Source organism: Andrographis paniculata, unplaced genomic scaffold (genome assembly GCF_009805555.1).
Source record: "Andrographis paniculata isolate CXL003 unplaced genomic scaffold, ASM980555v1 Contig73END, whole genome shotgun sequence".
In the NCBI taxonomy this organism is placed as follows: Eukaryota; Viridiplantae; Streptophyta; class Magnoliopsida; order Lamiales; family Acanthaceae; genus Andrographis; species Andrographis paniculata.
Genome location: NW_026137610.1, coordinates 662,831 through 685,493, shown reverse-complemented (window position 1 = coordinate 685,493; position 22,663 = coordinate 662,831). Strand labels below are relative to the sequence as shown.

General features: G+C 36.1%; 3 protein-coding genes across 11 annotated transcripts; 1 reads left to right on the top strand and 2 right to left on the bottom strand.

Moving 5' to 3' along the window:
* Positions 1-783: 783 nt before the first annotated feature.
* LOC127265761 (cyclin-dependent kinase F-4-like) lies at positions 784-6,930 on the top strand. Of its 2 annotated transcripts, XM_051295745.1 has the most exons (19): positions 784-971; positions 1,371-1,418; positions 2,597-2,993; positions 3,094-3,580; positions 3,661-3,739; positions 3,854-3,922; positions 3,997-4,086; positions 4,170-4,308; positions 4,427-4,529; positions 4,620-4,672; positions 4,756-4,822; positions 5,024-5,132; positions 5,351-5,416; positions 5,537-5,605; positions 5,721-5,784; positions 5,880-5,999; positions 6,123-6,154; positions 6,277-6,358; positions 6,456-6,930. In XM_051295745.1, exons 4-19 carry the CDS (start codon positions 3,573-3,575, stop codon positions 6,647-6,649), a joined length of 1,344 nt encoding a protein of 447 aa, XP_051151702.1. In that variant the 5' UTR covers positions 784-971; positions 1,371-1,418; positions 2,597-2,993; positions 3,094-3,572; the 3' UTR covers positions 6,650-6,930. The 2 variants fall into 2 exon arrangements, with proteins under 2 accessions (XP_051151702.1, XP_051151700.1); XM_051295743.1 differs by lacking the exon at positions 1,371-1,418.
* LOC127265762 (protein Brevis radix-like 1) lies at positions 6,733-11,970 on the bottom strand. Of its 3 annotated transcripts, XM_051295747.1 has the most exons (9): positions 11,933-11,970; positions 11,580-11,645; positions 11,405-11,441; positions 10,491-10,660; positions 7,955-8,277; positions 7,746-7,875; positions 7,568-7,664; positions 7,256-7,496; positions 6,733-7,178 (listed from the first exon to the last, which is right to left on the bottom strand). In XM_051295747.1, exons 4-9 carry the CDS (start codon positions 10,599-10,601, stop codon positions 7,097-7,099), a joined length of 984 nt encoding a protein of 327 aa, XP_051151704.1. In that variant the 5' UTR covers positions 10,602-10,660; positions 11,405-11,441; positions 11,580-11,645; positions 11,933-11,970; the 3' UTR covers positions 6,733-7,096. The 3 variants fall into 3 exon arrangements, with proteins under 3 accessions (XP_051151704.1, XP_051151705.1, XP_051151703.1); XM_051295748.1 differs by lacking the exon at positions 11,933-11,970 and having other exon boundaries at positions 11,405-11,456; positions 11,580-11,793; XM_051295746.1 differs by lacking the exon at positions 11,933-11,970 and having other exon boundaries at positions 11,580-11,793.
* Positions 11,971-12,914: 944 nt separating this feature from the next.
* LOC127265668 (pentatricopeptide repeat-containing protein At5g11310, mitochondrial) lies at positions 12,915-20,365 on the bottom strand. 6 transcript variants are annotated; one of them, XM_051295595.1, is made up of 6 exons: positions 16,673-16,715; positions 16,392-16,602; positions 15,978-16,126; positions 15,526-15,890; positions 15,342-15,456; positions 12,915-15,200 (listed from the first exon to the last, which is right to left on the bottom strand). In XM_051295595.1, exons 2-6 carry the CDS (start codon positions 16,564-16,566, stop codon positions 15,078-15,080), a joined length of 927 nt encoding a protein of 308 aa, XP_051151552.1. In that variant the 5' UTR covers positions 16,567-16,602; positions 16,673-16,715; the 3' UTR covers positions 12,915-15,077. The 6 variants fall into 6 exon arrangements, with proteins under 6 accessions (XP_051151552.1, XP_051151553.1, XP_051151551.1 ...); XM_051295596.1 differs by lacking the exon at positions 16,673-16,715 and adding an exon at positions 18,130-18,382 and having other exon boundaries at positions 12,917-15,200; positions 15,342-15,438; XM_051295594.1 differs by lacking the exon at positions 16,673-16,715 and adding an exon at positions 18,130-18,382 and having other exon boundaries at positions 12,918-15,200.
* Positions 20,366-22,663: the final 2,298 nt, after the last annotated feature.

Sequence of the window (22,663 nt, the reverse complement as noted above, 5' to 3'; positions counted from 1 at the left end):
TCTTTTATATTCATAAAAAAATAAAAAATAAAAATAAAAATAAAGAAAAAGTAAATGTATATTTGGTTAATTTAGCAATAAATACCATACTTCAATTTTTCCAGTTGCTTCATTTTGGTCATTTATGTGTTGGTGTAGTTTGGTGTCTCTACTGACTTTTATGAACAGATGAATAAATATTCAATTATTCATTATATTATCGATTTATTTAAAGCATACGTGACTTGTTATTTACTTTAGATAGTAATAAATAATTTTTAATTAAGCATATTTTAAAACCATATGAAATGAATTAATAGAAAAATAGTATACACTGCCAGACGTACCATTAGAGTTATTAAATAGGATTTAATTTTGTAGGTTACTGCTGATCTTAGAATTTATTACCCTAATTTACAATAAAAATAATTATTATAAATATGACATTACTGTAAAATCCAATAATCCGTATATTAAAAAAATAATAAAAAAAAAAATCCTCGCTAGATTAGTGACACTGTTTTATACAGTGCATCAATGTTTGCAATAAGTGGATTACTTGTCAAAACCTAACCAATATTTTTAAAAATAAATAAATAAATAAATTATTCCAGAGTAAAAATGCTGAAAAAGAAATAGTAGGAGTACATATTTACCGAATTTGTAAAAGCAATTTTCAGCTTTATATATTTTTTATTTTTTTCTTGCTTACAAAGGAATGACTTATTCGTATTCCCAGCGTGAAAATATAATATAAATAAAAATATTATATTTTTTATATATATATAAAACCACCGCTACCGCTACCGCTACCACCACCATCAACATCGTCATCATAGAATTCCATTATATATAATATCTCCGATACATTTTTGCGGTGGCTGCGAACCCTAGACAATCATCATAATTTTCATCAAAGTGGAGGGAATCAGAGAAAGGAATAGTGGCATCGCTGGGTTTATTCTCCTTAGGTTATGCCGTTTGTTCTTCCGGTAATTCTACAATGTTTTGTAATGAATTATTTTCGTTCTTCCGTCTTGTATGATACGTGTGTGGTTTTCGTTGTTTGTTTGGATGTGTGTGATGAGATCTGTGTTCGATTGGTGGCGGTTTTGGATCGGTAATCAAGAATATTGGATAAATTTGGTGTTTCTGGACAGCTGCCTTCGATTTTTTATGGCGGTTTCGGATTAATTTTTGTGAATCTTGGATGAGTTTATTCGTTTTAGATTACCGGTGTATATGTCGTCAACGTTTGTTTTACCTTCTTTCTATTTCTAGTCGTTTTATTTTTCGGATCTTATTATCTTTGGTTAAACTTGTTGATTTGCGGTATTATTGAGTTCGAAATTCGTTTCGGTAATTTATCGGTTTTCCTTTTGTCTTTCCAGGGTCTTCATTTTCTTTTTGAGTTAGGATGATGGATGGATTGGATTAGGGTATAGGTCTTACGTTTCCTCTTACGGTTGAAACGTATCGAAATTGTTTGACTGGAGGTTTTCTATTTTGCGTACCAGATCTGTGCGTGCATTTTTTGTTTTGTTGTATAGAGATGTGCTGCAAAAAAGAAACTAGCACCCGATCAGAGTTTTTTACAATACAGCAATATAGAGAATATCAGTGTATATGGATGTATTTTTAAGAATTTCCCAGTTGTTTCGGCATGACATAACTGACTGGTGGAGAGAGGATCCCAGTAAAGCCTTTTTTTAAAAAAAAAAAAAAAAAAAACAACCCAAGAACCCTGTTCTCTGTTGCAAGTGGTCCAAGAATGTGGATTGGGTTCTTGTTTCACGCCAAGCTGTTTTGTTTGTAAATTTATTTATTTATTTTTGTTTTAAGGCAAGTAAATCTTATTGAGATGATAATGTTTTCTCTAGTCTTACGCGGTGCTAAGCATTTCAGAAATTATCAGGTTCTGTGTTATGTTTAGAGTTCTGATCAAAATTTTCATTAATGTGCTATAATCTGATATCTGTTTAGTTTGAATCAAGTTTTGGCTTCTTGAAGTTCTTATTTTTTTGTTATCCTAGTACTAAACTTTGAACACTATTCTCCTTGTTGCGAGTTGTTTGATGCTTTTGAAGCTATATTAATACATTTCCCATCATGAAAAATCCCATCATTTATTCTACAGAGAGTAGCAGTAAAGAGGGTTTTATTAACAAAAAAAAAATAGATTATACTCCCTCCGTCCCAAACACCCTGCAACATTTCAAACACCCTGCAACATTTTTTTTTTGTATGTCTCAAACACCCTGCAACATTTCCAAAATAGGAAATAATTAATTATACTTAATCTCTATCCCACACTTTATCCCCTCACATCATCCAAATAAAAAAATAAAATATATATTTCTCACTCCATCAAATCACCTCATTTCTAAATTATCCTACTTAACACTACCCACCTAAAAATTCGTGCCAAAAGTAAATGTTGCACCTTGTTTGGGACGGAGGGGGTATTTAGTTTCTTATCTCTCATTCATTCTTACCTTGTTAGCATGCATTATGACGTGAGGGTTTGATTTCCCTACCTCCTGTTAAAATTTTGTATTGTCTTCATTTTGTTTCTATAATGGGTATCTCACTTTAATGTTTTTGTATGTGTCTTCAGGTTGTTTTCAGTTCCTATTTGAAAAGATTAACATTATCTAGGACATGGAGCAGTTTTGCCTTTGGTCAGATTGCTACCAACATCGGGTTCTCTCGTTCCAGGAAGTTCTTGATTGGCGATTTCTCATCCTTGGAGATTTTCTTGTTACTTTTGTCAATTGCACTTAGTGAAAAATTTGTTGCGAGTGATCAGATCTGGAGGCCGATTGCATCCCACTACTAAATAGATGTTGAATCTCTAGTGCACTTCTATGAGCGAGTTGCATGATATATATATGTTTGGAAGTTTGTAAAGCTGTTTACCTGGTGGCACTATTAATCTTTTTGTGCACTTCTCTATTTCTGATGGTGCATTGTTGAGGCAACATGCATTTTGAGACCCTTTGAAAATTTCTAAGGTACTTCGTTGTTCTTATTTTTAAGTTGACTCAATTTATAATATTATCATTTTAGTTAACATTGACACTGATAGGACTTGCTATTCCTTTTCTGCACCAGGACTGAAGCTGCAAGCATTCAAAGGAACTTTACTGTGTATTTAAGTGTTAGATTGGTGTGCTGTATTTTCTCTTTATTTCTTTCCTCCCCGATGTCCATTTGATAGTTGTGGAATTGTTGGAGATCTTGTCGGTCTCAGTATCTCTGGATGAAGAATGGTGTCTGAGAGCATTGCTGACTGCTTCCTCAGCCAATAATGGACCAATGTTGAAATGTTCTAAGGCCCAAATTTCTTCTGCTTATCTCAATTTCGAAGCCTATGATTTGATGTACTATATGAATAAGGCTGTGAAGCACATGCGCCATTATACCATTGGTTTTGCTTGCATTGAAATGCACTAGGAAGATTAATGGTCGCAAAATAGTCAGTCTTTTTGTTTACTCTCTTCTCAAGGCATTTAGAGAATAAAAAGTTTCGGTCCCCTTTTTTGTCTCTTTTGCAATAAGTGGTGATTCAGATCGTTGGTATTGCAAGAAGAATGGAAAGGTTCGACAATGCACATTTATTTATTTATTTAATAAATGCTATTCCTTTCGCTGTTGGATTACATCAGCTGGTCGACGCAGGTACAAGGTTATCCGAGAGGTTGGTAATGGCACTTTTGGAAGTGTCTGGCGAGCTATAAGCAAGCAGTCTGGTGAAGTGGTAGGTCCATAGCTGTTCAGAATTTCCTTTTGATTTAAATAAACTGTCTCTTAACACGTGAAGTGGAAAATGCACATAGTTTGATACTTTATAACCTCATGGTTGTCTTTTTAGGTTGCAATCAAGAAAATGAAGAAAAAATATTACTCATGGGAAGAATGCATTAGGCTCAGGGAAGTGAAGGTGATACCCATCTTCTTTATTTAATGATTTCCATCTCTTGCGAAATATAAAAATGACCTGCTTGTTCTTGACAGTCGCTTAGGAAAATGAACCATCCAAACATAGTTAAGCTAAAGGAAGTTATCAGGGAAAATGATGTCCTCTACTTCGTGTTTGAATACATGGTAAGTATATCTAGCGAATGTATTGTGTTATTCGCTGAAGATTGTTCATCTACATACTTTTATGAGCTATGTTAAATTTTCAGGAGTGCAATCTGTATCAGCTTATGAAGGACAGGGGAAAGCATATCTCTGAAGCTGAAGTAAGAAATTGGTGCTTTCAAGTGTTTCAGGGTCTTGCATACATGCATCAACGTGGATACTTCCATCGTGACCTCAAGCCAGGTTATATTTATGTTTTTGCAGTTTCATTTCCTGTCTAGTTTTGAAGTCTAGATGTATTGCCCTTATTTTCACTTGTTTTTTATCTGCTTTCCTTGTGTTCTTCGGATGAATGTAACAGAGAACTTGCTAGTCTCAAAGGATACGATAAAAATTGCTGATTTTGGTCTTGCTCGTGAGATCAATTCCCAACCTCCATTTACTGAATATGTCTCAACCCGCTGGTGGGCAGTTATTTCTCGCCTTCTATTAAACTACAATTTTTTTTTTTTTTTTTTACGGGTATCAATTTCTCACAATGCTTACTATTGTAGGTATCGGGCCCCAGAAGTTCTGCTTCAGTCCCCAACATATGGCCCCCCTGTTGGTGAGTAAATGTGGAAAATATCTCAGCCCTTAATTGATTTCAGAATTTTTTTGCCTGAGATGATACAAATTCCTTTCTGACAGATATGTGGGCAATGGGTGCAATAATGGCTGAACTGTTCACACTTCAACCTCTATTTCCTGGTTTAAGGTATGAATATTGAAGATTGAAGTTTATATTTTTGCTGACACCCGCAAACACACCTACCTGAATTTATTTCTAGCCATGTTAGTTTACCTTAATTTCAGGGCTTTTGGTCTGTGAATTTATTCCATACCCTCTTACTGCTTGTTTAACTTTTCATTTCAATACGGTTATGATTGATGTGCTGCTTTTTGTTTGTGTATGTAGCGAGCCTGATGAGATTTACAAGATATGCTCTGTGTTAGGCAACCCAACCAAGAGTGAATGGTCTGAGGGTCTTCAACTTGCTAGTGTCATGAATTACCAATTCCCGCAAGTGAGTGTTCATTTTGATTTCAAGTTCTGAGTGTCAGCAGTAGTAAGTCTCTTAATTTTGCTTTGCATGTGGAAGCGAGACTGGCTGAACTAGGAATCTTAATTTTTTACCAATACATATAAGCGAGACTGGTTGAACTAGGAATCTTAATTTTTTCCCAATACATACATATATATATATATTTTCATGTTTTTTTAATAATTGTTTGAACACGGCAGGTTCCTGGGGTTCATCTTTCTGTGTTAATACCTGGTGTTAGCAAGGATGCAGTCAATCTTATTACAGTAAGTGGGGATGCAACTTTGATTCTGTCTCTTCACATCTTTGTTTTTCATTTATTTGTTGTGTAATTACTTCCTTTCAGTCAATCTAATTTCTTCCTTCTCTACTTCGCCTTGTTAAAGTCCCTGTGTTCGTGGAATCCATGCAAGAGGCCAACAGCCTTGGAGGCTCTTCAGCATCCTTTCTTCCAGGTGCCTATTCTAGATTAAAAGTCTTGTGCTATATATATGTATACATGCCCAATATTATACGAGAAAATTTTACTTCAATACTCTCATGATTAAGAGTTTACCTACAATGTTTCAGAGCTGCTTCTATGTTCCACCATCTTTACGATTTAAAGCTACTAATGCAAGAACACCTCCTTCTGGTTAGTTTTCTGTGATCAAAACTACTATACATGTTTCTAAACCGAACAAGATGTAAAAGGTAAATGGATTATTAATTAACTTTGTGTTCTGCCAGTGGGAACCAGAGGGAGTTGGGAACAAAACAATGGTCGTAGATACCCAGGCAGTGTGTCAAACCTAAAGCCTCCAAACACCTTTTCTTCTGGCAAACCACAGCCCCATGCCACAGCTGCAGGTATTTAGTTGTCATTAAGATTTACATTCGGTGCATATGGATAAATTTGAATACCCCTCTGGTTTATATGTTATGGATGGTTAAATGCGTCACACATTTACTCGGTTTTATTCACTGACACAGGTGCACAAAGGAAGCTGGACTTGAATAATCAGGTCAGTTGGAAGAGCATTTTTGCCTTAATTAGTATCTTATGCCTTTTCATTTGTCTATAAAAAGATTGTTATTTTATTCTTTCCTAATCCACTTCACTTTTATCCTTATTTACCAACTGTAGGATATGCCTAAAAACGACAAGAATCTGAAGGCCCCCGCCAAGCAACAGCCAAAGTATAGGCCGCCAGGAATGAATGGCCCATGTAAGCACATCTTCCATATGTTTAGAATATCATTCACATCTTATTAGCTGCTGTTGTAATTTTGCTAAGGTTTCAATTGTATTTTATGTGACGACAGCTGGTAACTTTGGGAAAACAACACATGGAGTATCTGATGCAGCTGAGAAGTTGGGAAGCATGAGAATGGGATCGGGTAAGTTGCAGGCAAAACCTTGCGCGGCTCCTCCTCCACCTATGAAGGCTGGAGGCTGGCATGGAGGATCCACAGAAGTTCTTCCTAGAAGAGCTTATACCAGGAAAGTGGCAGGTTGATGATATATAGAACTAATAATAATACCTAGTCGTGTTGTGGACGACAAATAATCCGGTTATTACGGTGCTGTGCTGTTTGCGTGGTGCGTGTCTATGCTCTATGCTGTTTAATAGTATATGATATAGACTTGTGGGATTTTTGGTCTATTATGTTGTACTTGTGAATGCTTGCATGTGTCGAAATCTCAGATAGTAATGAACCTTATTTGTATATGTTTGATGATTCGTATGCAAAATTATACTGTAATCAAGAAAGTTGGCTGTATACTTTTTCATGCTCATACTCGGTCATTTCTCATTGAACTCACAAATATTTGATATAATAATATTTTAAATAAAATAAATAAATTGTGAATACATCTCACCACCTTGGAAAGAAATAAGCAATTCATGGATGATCATAAAAATGAAATGAAATTTGAAGTCGATTGATTAAACTAACTATAGCTAGCTAAGGTATTGGGATTGTATTCTGTCTCTGTTAGTTTCCCACCACAGCTTTGCATGCATCTCTCCAAATCTTTCCCGACTGCAACGCAAAATAAACCATAATATATTTAAGAGTTTCAGAACCAACAGTATGAAATATGAGTGGTTTTTAGTCACCTGAATCTCACTCGGCGAAGCTCTCGAGTCCCGTCGGCGAGTTGTCGAATGGTAATATAAACGCCCGGCTCATCTTCTTCGATCCACTCTGACTCAACATCACTCGCATTGCTAATAGAAACTGACGCCTCGTCTCTCGAATCTGTCGTCGTCCGAGATGCTTCCATCGACGACATCTCCCCCCTCCCCCCGCTCGACCCCCCCGCCCCGTAATGCTGCTGGCTCCCGCTTTGTACATTTTCTAGCACCAAGTGTAGCAGCACATTTTAACAAACTCGGATTGATGACATTATTAAGCATGTCAATGTTTACCTCCGGAATTGTATCTCGGAGTCCATTCCCGGTTGAGCGACGGTGTTATCCGAGGGCTTTCCATGACAGAACCGAGCCTCGAGTAAGTTGAGTCTCTCTGCTAGCAAAACACCATGTTATATTACGACGAAATATTTTTTGCGATAATACTAGAAAGAAAGAACGAGATAATGCATACTCCATCCTCGGATCTCCCCGGCGTGTTGAGAGCTTGCTGGCTGAATTTCTGCACATTATAGAGCTCCATGATCCGGTCATAATTCTCACCCCACCATCTCTGAGCTTCCCATTTGTTGAACATCTCGCGGCTTCAAATACACGATTAGTCAATTAGTATTTAATAACATAAATCTGTGAAATCATATGCATATCGAATCAAAATGTAACCTGAAACGAATTCTCTTAAGATCATTTCCTCCCCGAGGGAGGGACACAAAAGTAATTTGAACTCCCGGCTCGACTTGTGCTGTCCACTCTTTGGATTCATCTTCCTCAAGCGTCACTTCGCCAGGGGTTCGAGTAGTTGGATTCCTGGTTCTTGTATAATCCCAAGCCGGCGTAGAACTCGAGCTTCCAGGCTGCAAATATGGAATCCCTTCTGAAATTGTGTCGAACTCCGGAAATGATTTTGGACCTTTCTTGAAGCCTCCTTCTGCCTGTCCAGGCTTGTCTTTATGACCTCCCGAGACTTTCAACGCCATATCCTTTATCTGCTTATGGAAATAAAAACAAGTTCTTTCGATGATGATCAGGCTGAATAAAGAAGAGACATTTAATTATCTTGAAAAGCAAATAGAAAGATGCAATTACGAATCATTTTTACATAGATGGTTTTCAAGTTTGATCAACTGGAAAGATTTAAAGGACATAACTTTTGAACTATTGATATAAAGCCATGGCAGAAACTGAGAACCATCTTGTTTCAGATTCAGAAGCTAAAGAACAAAACTTAAAAAATTAAAGAAAATGGTTGCAGTGAACAAATTGATCTGTCCGATATAGGAGAGAGAGGGATCAAACAATGTTGGTGTAGACGTAGATGCTGATGTTACACATTTATGTCCAACAATATTCATCTTGTTAAAACTATGGATCTAAGGACAAGAGAAGAACAAATTAAGGTAACAAACATGTAATAGAGTTAGGTCACATCTTGTTTGCCTTGCCCCCCTCCCCTATCACTCTGTGGCTCAGACAACCAGCCGCAAATGTGCAAGAACAACACTTTTCAAATGCCAGTTGTTAGAAACATTAAAAGCTGTTCAATGCAATCACTCATTCCTAATTTCATCCAAAACCAAAAAGACCATCATCCCATTAACCTCAAATATTAGTTGTTGCTGCTGCAGCCAGATGAAATCAGAATTCATAGATGAATAATGCAGTTGACTTTTTTTGTAAGTATTATTAAATAGACTGAGGTCTCCATTATTCACTCATGCTGCAGTTTGCAGTAAAAAAAAAAAGAACAGAAAAGGGGTGTGTAAATTACTGGTGGTGCATTGAAAAGCATCTGAAATGCAGTTAGTCAATCCTATTTACTTGGCCTGAAATGGTACTGTTTAGGGCCACCTACTTCCATTTGGTGAGTTTAGTGAGAACTGGACAGGAATTCAAATGTGGGACCATTTCAAGGATGTGCCATTTTCCACACATGCAAGTGTTGTCTTTTCTCATGCCCCAAACACCTTCATGTTGTTCATTAAAGAATACAACAAAGAGTGTCTCACAAATCAAACAAGATCATTCACCAAATTATACATACATAGGGCCAAACATCATCTTATTTACTTCAGATTGAATGAATCAATGAATCTCCTATTTCAATCTCAAGTTCACTACAATTATGATTAATGATTAAGCTTAAAGTTTGATGTTAATTGATTTATATGGGCCATGTTTTTGCTTTTTCATAACCATAATTGTGAGCCCTTCACCGATCCCCATGCAATCAAGCTTCCCATCTTAGACATATATATTCTTCTAAAAAGAAGAGAAAAAATAATAATAATAATAATTTGCATAAATAAAACTAACTAGGCAAGAAGGTTTCTTTATCTCATAGCCACTTGCTGCAGTGGGGCCTTAATGATCTATCTATCTATAACAACACATAAATAAACAACTCATGCCTCCTCAACAGCAAAACTAATTAAAAAAAAAAAGAAGACCCCATCAAGAAGACACATACATGAGATATGAATTATGATTATTATTATTATTATGGTTATTCATAATGCAGCCTTAATCAAGTGTCCCTTTGTGTCAAATATAGTAATATTGGACAGGACCTGGGAGGGGGGTAGGGATTTCATTTTCTCCTGTGTTCTTTTTTCTCTTTCTTGAAATCATGAACACATCATATGGCAAACTGGAAAAGGGAGAGAAGTGATGAAGGAAGGAAGCAAGAAAAGGACCAAACATATTGGGACCAAGATTTGGACACATGATCCAAGGTGTGGGCGTGGCCATGTCCACCTTCAATTTAAGTACTTGTCTTTATTTTGCCCCCACACTCAACTGTTTCCTATGGCTTTGCACAAGAGAAGGAGTGGAGAGAAACAACATAAACAAATACAAAAAGAAGGGAGGTTGCTTTGTGGAGAATAAGGTATTCCATTCCATATCCCAATCCCTAACAAACGACAAAAGACCACACAACTCGTATAAACAAGATAATCGAATCCAGAACCCAACACGGACATCAAGATTCACATCTACCCCACAAAAAGGGAACTCATGAGGTGAGACTGGACCCCAACCATTAATAAATAAATTAAACTAAAGCAACAAGAAAACAGAGCAAATGTAGCATAGCACAGGTGAGAGATCAAACAGACAGGCAGTCATAAAGCAGAAATTACTACTTCATATTATTTAAACCATGTAATATATATATATGAAGATTTGGCAGAAGTAGAACCTGTGTAGTCAGACTTTTGACTGCATCTTTAGTACTGGGAGTCCCACGCGAGGCACCATCGTCTTCATCGTCCTCTGTTTTTTGCTTTGAGCACGTAATGCACGTCAACATCTTTTTCCTCCTGATCTGATCTGATCTTCTTGATTTCGAAATCCTTTATCTTTTCTACTCTGCAATGGGTAAAGTTTTTAAGCACAAGAACATCTTCTCTTTCTTCTTCTTAATTCGAAATTTGAAAATCTCGCCAATTACGGAATGGAATTGAAATTGAGATTGTAGTAATTATTACCATTAAAAACCATTCACACAGAAATTAATTACCCCCATTTTCATGAAATTTTCAAACGATAAATAAATGATGTAAAGAACAATCACTCACTCACTCGTAGCCTAGCTTGGGATTAGGAAATAGGAATGCACAGAAATCACAATGCAATCAATAAAGAGTGAGAGAGGGCAAAAGATGGAAAAGTAAAGAAAGAAGGCCATGTAAAGGGGCCTTGGCGGAATCAAACAAATTTAAAGGAAGAACAATCTAGTAGGTGTGAAATATAAATATAAATATAAATATAAATATAAATGCAGAATTCCCAGGCCTCAATTATGTACTACGTATCGTAAGTAATAAAGAGCGAATCAAGACATGATTTCAGTGCCAATTTTCCCGACACGGTTTTTAATACTACAGGCTACTCTGCTGCCGCAACCTCTGTGCTCTGTCCTAACTCAGCTTTTCCCTCTCCTTATTTCAAATTTCACACACACATGAAACATTTTTGATATGAACTTCCGAGTCGGAATAGAAACAGAATTAAAACATTGTCGAGCTGTGAAAAGCACTGGGGGAATCCTTATCCCGACAAGATAATATGGGAACTAATCCGTACTGTTCATTACAACTGATAGTGACTTACCTAAGTCGTCGTCGTTATCCCTTCACAATCAGCTTATCTACATTTTGAAGCCCTAAATCATGTCAGAAACTGATCAATTCTGAAAAGGTACTAATGAGATTATGAGAATCCTAAATAAATAAACTGCGAATTAAACAAAAATAAGATTTAATGAAGTTTTGGGAGAAATACAAACCAGGGCAAAGAATGATCAAATCGAATCTCTGAATGGGTGCTAAAGATGATGTTCTTCTTTGTCTCTCTGCATGCAGAAAATCGTTCAGGCAAGGGTTGATTAATGTTCCTTATTTTCTTCAAAAATGGGATATATATATATATATATATATACTGAGGAATGGTCGATGGTTTCAGTTGAGCAAGTAGAAGTAGGAAAGAAATTGATGTATGGGGAGGGGGGGGGGGTGAACGAGGAAGAAGGCTCTCCCCGTGCGGTGTGTGTGTTCGGAAGCAACGATGAGGAACGAAGAAGACAAGGGGAGAGAATCAGAGATCGAGTCTGACGTCTGGTAATGGTATTTATAAAGACACCTGACGCCGTCTACTCACGCCGTTTGTTATTGACGCAGCGCGGGCTTTGAGAGTTGTACGATGTGCTCTTCAATGTTGTACGCTCCAGCTGGAGCGTGATTTTACTAAGCGGGCCCAACGAGCTTCCGGTGCTGCGGTTCCATGGACACGTGTCGGGTTGTGATTGGTGGTTACGATACTGTTTTTTTCCTCCATCCAGATTTTCATTTTCTTACATCAAAGATTCGGTTCAAATATTTCAGAAAAAAAAACAATAAAAGAAGTACATATTACAAATCCTAATTGGAATTCAAACGTATTGCATTACCATACGTAACTATGCCCAATTCAGCTATTGCACTTCAATCTGACAATATATATATATATATACACATATATGTTTATGTATAAAAAGAGTCTGAAGCCTTCTCGAATATTACATGTGTTTTGTTCTTACCCTCTCTCTCTCTCTCTCTCTCTCTTATATACATATATAATATATATATATAGACGTGTGCATGCATGCATGCAATCGATGCAAGCAGAATGAGAAAATTAAACAACAGAGACTATTTGTATATATAATATTATTATTATTGCATAAATTTGTGATGAGCAGTATTCTTTGAATAATAATACTATTAATAACTCAGTGAGAATTGGGTTGACAGTTCACTGCTGCACCAGCATTCAAACAGTGAAGGCAATATATATAAATATATATATATATATAGAGAGAGAGAGAGAGAGAGAGAGAGATACCTGCTGCATGCAATTGTCTGCGTGGTGTCAAAATGCTGCATTTTCATTTGCATTTGGTACATTGATTGGAATGGGTTACTTCTTCAATTCAATTCTTCTTTTAACATTATATATATATATATATATATCTCTTTATGTGTGTGTGTGTGACATGTCATCATCAACATATTAATGATAATAATAATAGATTACATTACATACCAATGCAAGGAATGAAGAAAGGAATCATCATCTCCACATATCAATTAATGTGTATATATATTTTCCAAGACATTGAGTAGAAGGGAGTTCAAAGAATATATAATATATATATTGATTAGGGCATATTCTTTGAGTCTAGCAGAGTGCAGCAGTGCTTTCACATTCTCACTTTCTAATTTCTTCATGCACAATGTAATGTAATGCCACCCTATTGGAGTATAATATATAATAATAATAATAATAATAATAATTAAATGTGTGTGTATGTGTATGTGTATGTGTGCATTCAGGAGCTTTAATTTAATTTAATTTAATTCAAGCACAGTCTAACACTAATGTATATAGGCTGTAGCTGTACGGGTTGTAAGCTTTATTCCTGATCAATCTTATATGTCTTTAACCAAAGAAAATTGCTTGGAATTACGAGATCTAGCTATTTCCAATTTATATACATACATACATTATGTATATCATATGTACGAATGCCCCAATCTCTCTCTCTCTCTCTCTCTTGAAAATCTGATGGAGATGATGACAAACTATTATGAGAAATATAATTCCAGTGGACTAATCCTATCAGATTTAACTTGTTATTTATCATAAAACCTGTCTCTCACGTTCAAAACTCCCTGACAAAAGGTGTGTTAATAATCAATTTGGATTAAATATAATATATGCTCATCAGTTCAAATTAAAAAAATAAATCCATCATCACTCATGAACTTGAACCACTTTTTCCCTTATATATATTCTTCTTTCCTTTTCCTTTTTTGATCTTATTCTCATCCAGATATCTTTTTCCCAATAACATTGCCTTGTCAGGACATATGTATGTATCAATATATATATATATATATAGAGAGAGAGAGAGAGGGGAGAGGGAAGACAGAAGCAATGAAATCTGTAATGTGTAATTTTACGTTACAATAAGGTACTAGACACATGGGACCTATAATCTGTCTTGACAATGGTCACTGCTCTTTCAATTCAAATTGACTCACTCATTTTCTGTTTTGAATGGTTTTCTAAACACAAAATGGATTAATTTATCTACAAGGAAAAAAAAAAAAAAACTTTTCAAACAGTAGTGCAGAGAGGGAGATGATGATCAAAAAGGGAGCAAGCAAAGAAGCTGGGAAGTGGGAAGGAAGATTAAAAAAATCTCATGAACTTGAATGAATGCATAGCAATTTCGAACTTTGATACCATTATTGTAAAGATGAACAGCAAAGACCCACAAAATCTAATAAAACAATTCAAATATTGCACTTTTCTTTAAAACATTTGGAATGAAAGAATGTTTGAAGATTACACATTCAAGAATTTAAATACACTTGCAATAATAATAATTATTATTATTATTATTATAATATATATAACATGAAAGAGATGAAAAGTTAGATTAGAAAAAAGATGATCATCAATCAATCTGTAAAGTTCAGCAAATACAAAATGGATCCCTCAATCCCCAGCCCTTTCCCTTTTCCCAATGCTTCTTCATTTTGCTTTGAATCCCCACACACACATGCATATATTTGTATACATATTATATGCTTTAATTTCCTTTTCTGTATAAGTTCATACAACTCCCTGCAGAGCTACTAATAAGTATTGTTTTTTTAAAAGAAGAGATGGGGTTAATGAGGAGGACAGAGATGGAATGTCTACTTTTTTCAGGATGGACAAATAACAAATTAAGTGATCTAAGTATTTTACAGCCAACATATTTTTACTACTGTTTCTCCTTTCCCTTTTGTTTTCTCCTCTTTTTCTTTGTTCTAGTATTTTCTTGTTCAACAAAATTCAATTTTTGTTTGCACCTACCTCATCATCTCACCTCAACTCAACTCACTTTTTGAGGTAGGGAAAAATTAATAAAACAAAACTTTACTTTTTCCATTCAGCATGTTTCTTGGCTTTTTACTGCCCTCGTTTCATACCTCTATTTCTTGGTTGTAATTAAAAAGAGTAAACACACACAAGAAACCCAAATCCCCTCTACAAGCCCAGAAAAATGGCCCAAGATTCCAGCCCATTAAACCACAAAATTCCCCAAATAGGCCCATATGATCACATGTCCAAATCTATCCATTCATATGAAGTTAATCTCCAATTCTTTCAAGAAATCACCAATGGTGTCTGTTCTTTCTAACGGATGTGTTATATGTGTGTGTGAGTGCAAGGATTTTAAGATCACCCTTTGTTATCCGTACCTCTCAAGCGGCGGCGCCGTTTTTGGTGGAGGGACATCCAGCTGCAGAGAAGAAGCATAGCTTGTAGACCAGCATCCTCCATTTGATCCGGCTAAGGCCATTATTGCATCTGCCTGTGGATTGGGAAAAATCTCAAAAGATTGTATCAAGAACAGCCACATGAATTTGCTCTTCGTATCATCCAAGGACTAATTGCAAAATAAAATCTTTACTATTTAGTGTTTCACCATTAATTCTGTACATAAAAACCACACCTTAGTGGGATGGACACTGTCGAAAACATGCGCTTGACCATTGTAAAATATAGTCATCTGGCTACAGCCGGCAGCGGATTCTGTTCCACCCTTACTGCTGTCATCAAATCGCTGGCTAATTAATCAAGCATTAGTAAAACATGAAATGAAATGAAATCTTGGTTGTGAATAAACAAACATAAACCTCAGTGCAGCAGATGATGATTCCGGCTTTCCGGTGGGGATGAGGACCCCTGCTAGTTGTCTCCCGAGAACTGCACCTCCAGCTGCATTGCTCGTGCTCAAAACTCCGGACCCTTTAACGCCAGTCTTTGATCCTTCATCAGCAGCTGCCTGAGACACAGCGGAAGGACCAACCATATTTGATGTCCTTTGGTAGACACAAGGCGCGACATGACTGATGTGCTGCACAGAACTTTGATTCATGGATGTCGGGGAAGGCTGTGGTTTGAAAGAAGAAGCTAAAACTGGTCTGATCATTTGATGCAGCCACAAGGCAGCTTCCTCATCATGTGGCCGATTAGATTGCTCCCCTGAAGAACGAAACAGCTGAGACATTGAATGGAATTAAGAGATTAGGACAAACTCAGAACATCAAACAATGTGCAGATAGATGAGTAGAAACAGATAACGTACATGCAATTTGTCTCCTGCAGACATCATAACAGACTCCGAGTGGTATCGCTTAGTTCCTTGGGAGAATCTGCTACTGCTTTCTGGCCCTGTTATGTCTCCCCTTGATCCCTGAATTGGGATCCCTCCCAAACGTCTGCCAGTGTTTTGTTCTAACACACACAGACAATTAGTGAAGAATTATCAAACCTTATTCCTCAAATAAATAAAGCAATAGTAACTACATAAACAAGAAATTGCCAATGGCTTCATCTGGATATTACTTTGAAAAATCAATGGAACCACCAAAAGGAGTGATGTATAAATTGGAATGCTCAAGAGGCATGTATTCATAATCATATTCACCCAATTTCCAGCAAAAAATAATAACAATACAAAAGTGAGGGTTGTGGTGTTGATGCATCAATTTCTTCTTACCGGAACCCAAATCAGTGGCGGCCGGCGGAGGACAGGAAGCCCCAGCAAACTGTTGGCTCTTGTTGCCAAGAAAATCATGAAAAGTTGTGGGCTTTTCAACAGCAGCATCGACATCGCCATTAATGGAACGAACACTAGGTTTGTTATTCTTATTGTTGCTTTGAGCGAGAGCCATATGCAGAGATAGCGATATTACTTAAATGGCTGTCACCTGAAATAAAGACGACATTGTAAACATTTGCAATACCAACCATCACAGTGGGAATAATTACAAAACATACAGAAATGGGGCGAGGTTTTTAGCTTTCGCTATGGACAACAAGAAGAAAGGGGGAGTGGGGAGAGACCATTAATATATATATATATATATATATATAACCGTGAAGCCTTTCCACCTGTGAATAGAAGAATCTTTTCAGTTTGGACTGATAACTTTTTCAAGAAGAAAAAATTAATCCAAGGACCTCTCTCAATCATTTCATGGCACCAATTTTGATCAAAAATCACCGAGAAAGCTTCCACCTTTGACTTTTTGGAAGATGTGCAATATAATCTGAATTTTAATCATTGACAAGAAGTTTTAGCCATGAATTTCGAAATAGCTACAAAACAAGGGATGATATAATCCATTTTATTTATAGAAAAATTATTCCCAATTCAAAAGATTCTTTGTATAGCTGTGGGAAAAGCACACCACATTTCACTATTTGTCCTGTTATAACATGGCACTGTATTAGTATATTATATAAACTAATATTACTATGTCTTTTAAACTGGAGTTCGAATTAGAGTTTCATTGTTTATTTATTTAAAATCGCAGCCAATGGCATGCAGACATGCATAAAGGACAAATATAAATCAAGTGATCCCATCTTGTACGAATACTTAGAGATATTAAAAGATTGGACTCAAATCAGATACTAGGTTTGGCAAGTGCCTAGTACACCTACATGGATCGACTAACCTGGGAGGAAATAATGTCAATAATATGAAAATATGGATATATATATCAACAACCCATTGCAAACTTGACAGGTTTACTGAGATTTTATAGAGCTAATGTTTAGGCTTAATCTAGCTGCTGCTATAAATACAGAATTGATTATTGAAAATTACGACTCATGAATGACTTTCATGCTTCTAGCGTGAGTGATAGATTGATGTCAGTGATGACTATTACCAAATTAAATACATTTGTTAAGCCCACCATATTGAAGATTAAATAATTTGTTAAATTATTAGCATGATTTGAAGTGGCATATACAATGCATAATTCAGAAAAACACTTATTAGTTTCTTCTTTTTTCCTTTTTTTTTTTGGGGGGGGGGGGGGGGGGGGGGCGTTTGGGTCACATCAGAAGTGGCAGAAGTTATCATTTTAAAATTTAATAAACAAGCAATATTCTGATTGTCATGATTCAATTATTTATGGACTGTGGATGCGATTCAATTATATTGACAAGCCCCATGACCCCAACAACAATAATTAGTGGTAAACACCTCAATGATGAAATCATATATTATCTTTAACTAATCCAAAAATAAAGTGCAGTGCTAGTAGGCTGATACACCACTAATATATAATATTTATATATATATATAATATGACCATCATTAACTTTGAATACAGCACAGAATCAGAGCAACAAATATATGCATATGTAGATTTATATTTGAAGAATATGGTTGAGTTATGACAATCTAATTGAGTAAAATATTGTTGCAACAAAATCCTGACCTGTCCAGATTGGATAGTCATATTTGATTCCTGGCAAATCGAGCTTCTTGTTGATCATTAAAAGCCGCAGTTGGTAGGAAAGCTTAGATAAACACATAGAGAGTTTTTGCTCCAGCTTCCACCAGACACCAGACTGAGCCAGTTTCACAGTGCACATCCTAATTCTTCATTGCAATTAATATAATTACATCTCAGGCAACTAAAGTTTGATGGATTTCTCCAAGGCACCAAAGGGTTTGGATGGTTCAAAGTTAGCCGAACAATGCTTTTAACTGGACCTCAAGTTGGCCTTTTTCTGGATATTATCCATTAACTTCTGGGCAGTGGTGATCAGAGTGTTTTCCGATTGATTCCCATGTTTGGCAAGCTCCCTTGGATTCTTACACCTCTTCAAGATATCAGACATTGCCTCGGCTCTCTGTAATATACGGGTTTTCCTTTCGTGTGTGGAATATCTAAATTGTTTGTACGTATTGGGCAGATTTGTTGAGTGAGGGACTGATGCCATCAGATCATGAAGCTTTTGTGCAGTTTCGGCCCTTCCCCGCTTCTCCAAATCCTCAGTCATTCTCTGATACGTGAGCTGCTGAGGCACAATTCCTCTACGAAACATGTCCTGGAACTCAAAAACAGCCTCATCATACCTAGACATTTTCCATAGCAGGTGGATCAGCATTGTGCTCACAGCCAGGTCGAAATCAAATCCCCGAGCTCTCATCTCCTGTATGACCTGTGTCACCAGGTCCAGCTTCCCCTCCTTGCACAACATTTTCACCAGCTGATGATACACAACCCGGTCTGGTTCGTACCCAGAATTGATCATTTTGGTATAAAGGTTTAAGCCCGCCCCAGCCATCCCTGCCTTCGAAAAGTACTTGAAGAAATAACTATAAGTTGTAGGAGTCGGCATGCATCTGTTATCCATCATTATTCTCAGGATCTTGCAAGCCTCCGCTGGCTCCCCTGCCTTACAGAACCCTTTCACCAGTGAATTGTAAGTGGATATACCAGGACCATTTTCCAAGATTGAAAACCTTTCCAGCATACCCAGCGCCTCCTTAAACCTGCCAGCTTCTCCCAAGGCATCTATTATTGCATTATACACAATAGCATTGGGTTCAACTCCTTCCTTCTTCATTTCATCAACTAACTTCATTGCCTCATCAGATCTCCCCATTCGACACAATCCTTCCACAAGGGTCCCATAAGTTACAACAGTTGGTCTCACAATATCCTCCTTTTTCATCTGCTCCCAAAGCCGATCAGCACGTTTCAGCTTTCGTGATCGGAACCACCCATTCAGTAGAACATTATAAACCCTAATTGATGGTAACCAGTTTGGATTATTTTCCCTGTGCTTATCAAAATACCGTGAGGCTATCTTCACATGCCCTTCCTTGCATAAGGAATCTAACAGAATTTCAAACAGATTATTTTCTACCCCTGAATCATGCAAGAAGTCCAAACTTAATGCATATTCGAAACTTCGAATGGCTGCAAAGGGAAGACCTGGTTTCACAGTTATAATTAAGAAAACAGACAAAAAAAAAAAAAAAAAAACAGAATAAAAAATATGAAGGATTAAAAGATATCGTAAAATAAGCAAGAACAGCTCAATGTTTTTTCCTAAGCATGGGGAGATAGGAAGACCATTCCGTACAGATTAACACATAAAAACTCCAATAAGTTAAGAAATAATACCTGCGCGTGCATACCTCCTGATCATTATTATAAATGTATCAGAATCGGGCCTCTTGCTTGGGTCTCCTCCAATAAGATCCAAGATCAAGCACCAAGCGGAGTCGAACTCCCGAGCCCTGCCAAGAGAATTAACCATGGCATTGAAAACGGCAATCGAGAATGGGTAGTCTGGGTGCTTCTGCGCCCAATTGAAGAGAGTGAACAAGGGTTGTGGGGTAGAATCAAAATGTTCAAAAACTTCGAGCAACAAATTTGGTGATGGATTGATTCTGGCCGCAGTCAGTGCCTCTTCGAGATCCCTACCTGGTCGGAGCTCCGGATCACGAAGCAATTCCGAAATGCGGTATATTTCCAGGGCAGAATATTGACTTCGAGGGGGCGGTACCGGAGATTGTGGAGTGTTTTGCTTCACGATGGGTGGGATTGGAATCGAGAAATCCAATTGCGTAGGCAGCCGCCGGCGAGCCACCGCCGGCGCTAGCGCGAGGGCGGAACGGCGGATGTTCATAATTAGGGCACAACTACAGTAATGCAATAAATTTATTTTTTTATTAATAATATAATAAATGCTCCTTCGTTCTTTATTTTATTTATTTATATATACATATATATATATATATATTCCTATATTTTTATTGAAATTTATACTCTATTATTTAGGGACACATTTGGACAAGAAAAGAAATATTATTGAGACAACACATACAATATGCAGTATTCTTTTATTATTTTAAATTAGAATTAATATTATTAACTTGAAATGATTCTAAAAATATATATTATTTTTATTCATAAAATATTATATCAAAATATTATCTGAATAAAAAAATATAATATTTTGTTGAATGAATATTATTTTTTTTAACAAATAGAATATATATATATATGGTATTCATTAGTTTAGCTTAATTTATTTGTAAATTTATAAAGGTGGACTAAAATTAGCCAAGAGTATTATATATATTGAAGATTTTGTTGAGAGAAGAAAATATTTTTTCACTTACCAATTATTATTTATATTTTAATAAATGATATAGGTGAAACAATTTTTTCTTTGAGTTTGGTATACTTCCACATAAAAAAAAATATTTCAAACAACAAAACAAACATTTTATATTTTGAGAAATTACTATATAATATTTTACACACTATTTTAAATATTCCAAGAAACATGTAAAACATTATATAGTAATTTCTATGTCCTATAAATTTGACTTAATTCATCTTATTTTATTTTGTACTTAAACAAAAATAGATTAATGTATATCAAATCCCACCATATATATATATATATATATATATGCAAACCATTGGAATAAATTTCAATAATTTAATTATGCATATAGTCATCTTTATTGGAGTTATTTCACCATATTAATTGTCATTTCCTATATTCGTACTTAATGCAATAATTTAAATAGATACCAAATAACATGGATCGTGGCTTTTAAATAATTAATTAATGTAGCTAAAATTCTTTATTACCAATTATTTACTGTTATAGTGAGCTACCATTATCTGCAATTTACTTCAAATGATATTATTTATCATTTAAGTAATAATAATATTATTATATTAGTATTATAAATTTAAATATGTGATGTTAATACACCTAAAATAAATCGATACCTAAATATGAATTCCCTATGGTAATTTTTTAATTAAGTTTTAATTATTTATATCTAGATTGGTTTATTTGGTAAATTTTTTAGTAAGTGAAAGCATATGGTACTTATATAAAAATAAAAAGTAATGGCATTGATTTTTGCTTTACATTTTTTTTAACTCTAACTTAGTAATTTGACACCATAATTAATCTTTTTACTTAATTAAAAATGATTTTATATATAAATATTGTTGATGTATTTTTTTAACAATAAAAAGTAAAATTCGAAAATAGGAAATTATCTTCGAATTTGATATATTTAGCTATTCTCTAAACACTGTACGGTATAAAAAATTAATTGAAAATTAAAATACTGGAAATTTAAATTCCCCAAATCTCTTGACTTTGATGTGTTTTGAAGATGATTGAAGATCCTCTGTCAGTTGCCGGTCTCAATCCTTAAATAGTCTTCAGAAATGGTACTGGAACCGTCACCCGAACGGCTATAACGCCTTTTTTCAACCGTCTGCTAACTCTTCTTCTGCTGACAAGTGCCCTCATCCGACCAAACTATTACTCTCACTCGCCCTCAACAGTATCCGACTTCCACACTAACCGATTTGCCTATCCAACCACGAATCTTCCGACTTCTTGGACCGACCGCAGGCCTTCCACTCTGTTGGTCCAACCGCAAGCCTTCCGTCTTTTTGGACCGACCGCAGACCTTACGCCATGTTGGTCCAGCCGCAAACCTCCTGACTTGCAAACCACCCGATTTATTGGTCCAGCCGCAAACCTCCCGACTTACAGACCATCCGACTTGTACATCGTCCGACTCACTGACCAACTGACCTGCGGACTTTCCGACCTGCGGACTTTCCGACCTGTCGACTTTCCGATCTACGGACCATCCGACTTGCGGACCTTCCGACCTGCGGACTTTCCGATCTACGGACCTTTCGACCTGCGGACTTTCCGATCTAAGGACCTTCCGACCTGCGGACCTTCCAACCGGCGGACTTTCCGACCTACTGTTTCCTTAAAAATACATCTATTTCACATGATTTTCCTGCAATGCCCCTCGATCAGTTCGACCAACTCAATTGTAGGCTCATTTTCTTTTTAACTTAATTCTAAATTTCATTAGTAACAAATATAATATTTAAATTTTTACCTATAGATCCAAAACATGCATATTTAAATTTTTACCTATAGATCCAAAACATG